General features: G+C 39.0%; 1 protein-coding gene across 6 annotated transcripts in view; it reads left to right on the forward strand.

Annotated features, from left to right (window-relative positions):
- kcnh6a (potassium voltage-gated channel, subfamily H (eag-related), member 6a) overlaps window positions 1-2,577 on the forward strand; it is a 29,685-nt gene that overhangs the window by 3,772 nt on the left and 23,336 nt on the right. For all 6 annotated transcript variants that reach the window (XR_004335230.1, XR_004335231.1, XM_032536983.1 and 3 more), the window contains exon 2: window positions 446-676. Coding sequence is in view for 4 of the 6 variants with exons in the window: in XM_032536983.1 (XP_032392874.1) it covers window positions 446-676 (231 nt within the window). In the remaining 2 variants the exon portion in view is untranslated. The remainder of the gene's footprint in view (window positions 1-445; window positions 677-2,577) is intronic.

Here is a 2,577-nt window from a genome sequence, read left to right on the forward strand (position 1 = left end):
AGCAAGGTTACCTCCCCTTTCTCTGCTTCGCCCGCCCAGAGAATTTGGCCCATCCATGAGAGAGAGGGCTGTAATTCTGCACCAACGCTGAATTTTGGGAAAGGGACTTCAGATATGGTATTAGGGGACTGCTAAAGTCTATATAAAAACATCCAAAGAGCACCATGTCATGGGACCTCTCATAACAACAAGTAGCTAACAGCAATCTCTAACTAAACCTTTTTTATTAACTAAATGCGTTTTTCAAAGTTAAGTTAGCTCCCTGTCTTTGTAGGGCAGTATAGCAGACAGCATATTATTTCTCTTAACATTTAAGGTGATGTTGTAAATACTTAAATATGTTAGTTTCTTACTTACTTAAACCCACTTTCACTGTACATATTTCCACAAAGATTTCATGCCTTTTCAAACTGGAATTTGATGCTAAATGTCTTCTACCGTTTAGATCGCAAGTTTGTGATTGCCAACGCCCAGATGAAGAACTGTGGTATCATCTACTGCAACGAAGGCTTCTGCCAGATGTTTGGTTTCGCCAGGGCGGAAATCATGCAGCAGCCCTGTACCTGCCAGTTTTTGGTGGGGCCTGGCACCATGAAGAGCGCCCTGGCCCAGCTTGCACAGGCCCTGCTCGGCTCCGAGGAGCGCAAGGTGGAGATCCTCTACTACGATAAGGAAGGTAAATAGAGGATATGAGTGTTTGCAACATCAGATACCTGGGTAGGAGACTTTTGGCCATTACAAAATCTTCCGTATTGGACAGCTTGACTGTCATGGAAACACAACCACCATAATCATCCATATGTTTCCTTGTTTTGCCACCCATCTTCTGACAAGAAACCTGATTGGATATATCCTAATCCAAAATATTACCCTAACCATCATTCAGTCACTTGCTCCTATTTCAGTCATTTAAAAACATCTTAACAGTCACTACTCTTAATTTCTGGAATATGTATGGGGAAAAGTAAATTGTTGGAAAATAAATTGTATCCGGCAGATTGTTTTGTCCCTGTACAAGTTAGATTTTAGCATACAAAAAGAGCTAGGTTAAATCATCTTAATTTACTAAGCCTCACAGATCTTTTAGGATAGTGTATAAACTTTGAGGTAAAAATTGTTTCTGACCCTGCAGGATGTAGTTTCTTTGGTTTTTAAACACAGTTATAGTAGATGATGGGTGACAATACAAATATACAAATGTATGTACCAAACTCCATGGCAATTCATACAATGAATTTTCAAAATCCAAGAAATGGGTTCCTCATGGTGGCGCTAGAGGAAAATTGGTTTCTTGGTACACCAAGAATCCCTGCTACCATTCCTCCTTAAAGGAGAATTCCGGTCAATTTCAACACGTAGCTCTGTTGTTTATAAATTTGGAGTGCTGTCAGTATGGAGCTAGTTTTGTTTCTTTATTACATGCGAGAAAATAAATGATCTGAGAGAAAAAAAAATGTTTGAGAGAAAAAGTTATCACACTGATAGCAAAAAATCATTTTCTTCGAGAAAAAAAAATATTTTGAGAAAACATTTTCATACCAATAGCAAAAAAATAATAATATTTGAGACTAAAAAATATTATTAAATATAAATTTGAATTTTTTTTAATTATTTGTGAGAAAAAAATCTTTCTCAAAAGACTTTTTTAAACTCTCAAATATATATTTTTGAGATCTCAAGGAGTCAAAACCTAAGTCTTTGTTCTCAATGCAACTTCTTGCTCTCATCTCAGGATTTTGCTATCGCTGTGAAAATAATGTCATGGGCGGGGCCACATTCCTATTGGCCAGTTGGGTGAGCGCCGTCGTGTCTTGGGAGTCGATCTGAATCATTACACCATTGTCAGCTAATTAGCAGCCAGCTCGCTTCTACACGCAGCTGAATTAGCGAAACTTTCATGCATTTCTTTCACATCTACAGCAGTCAGATACACTGTGTTCCCGCAGAAGGAATCACTGCACATGGGTAGGCACTTTTAATGACCTTTGGAACATGTTAAGAGGCTAAAAACACATTTAAAACTTGCCCTGTTGAAGCGTGTAGGGTGCTAACGTTAGCAGGAGGATAACTTTGTGTAGGCAGCACCCATGTTTTAGTTTTTCTCTACTGACAGCCCTCCAAATTTACAAACAACAGAGCTACGTGTTGGAATCGACTTGAATTCTCCTTTAACAAACTTTCCCATGCTAATCACAGTTGGGTTAGCTAGAAGGAATGAAACGTGTAGAAATTTAGAGATGGTGATATTAGAATTGGGATGAGAGTTAAAAGAACACAAAGATATGACAGAGCGAGACAGACATTTAAACTGTGACATTTTTCTAAATGTTTCCCTTCTCTCATGGCTTCATTTCCTCTTGAGAGTCTAGACTATCTCACCAGCAGACTAATTACTGTAATTCCTTCGTCACCTTTTAATCTGTCTCTTGCACAAAGGCACTGAGGCAGAAACAAATGATGGACGGAAGCAAACGCACCAGGCCCAGGACGATTACAGACATCCACCATAAACACAAATGCATGTACTTTCTACTACCACACACACACACACACACACACACACACACACACACACAC

The sequence above is a fragment of the Etheostoma spectabile genome, chromosome 15 (assembly GCF_008692095.1).
Source record: "Etheostoma spectabile isolate EspeVRDwgs_2016 chromosome 15, UIUC_Espe_1.0, whole genome shotgun sequence".
NCBI lineage: Eukaryota > Metazoa > Chordata > Actinopteri > Perciformes > Percidae > Etheostoma > Etheostoma spectabile.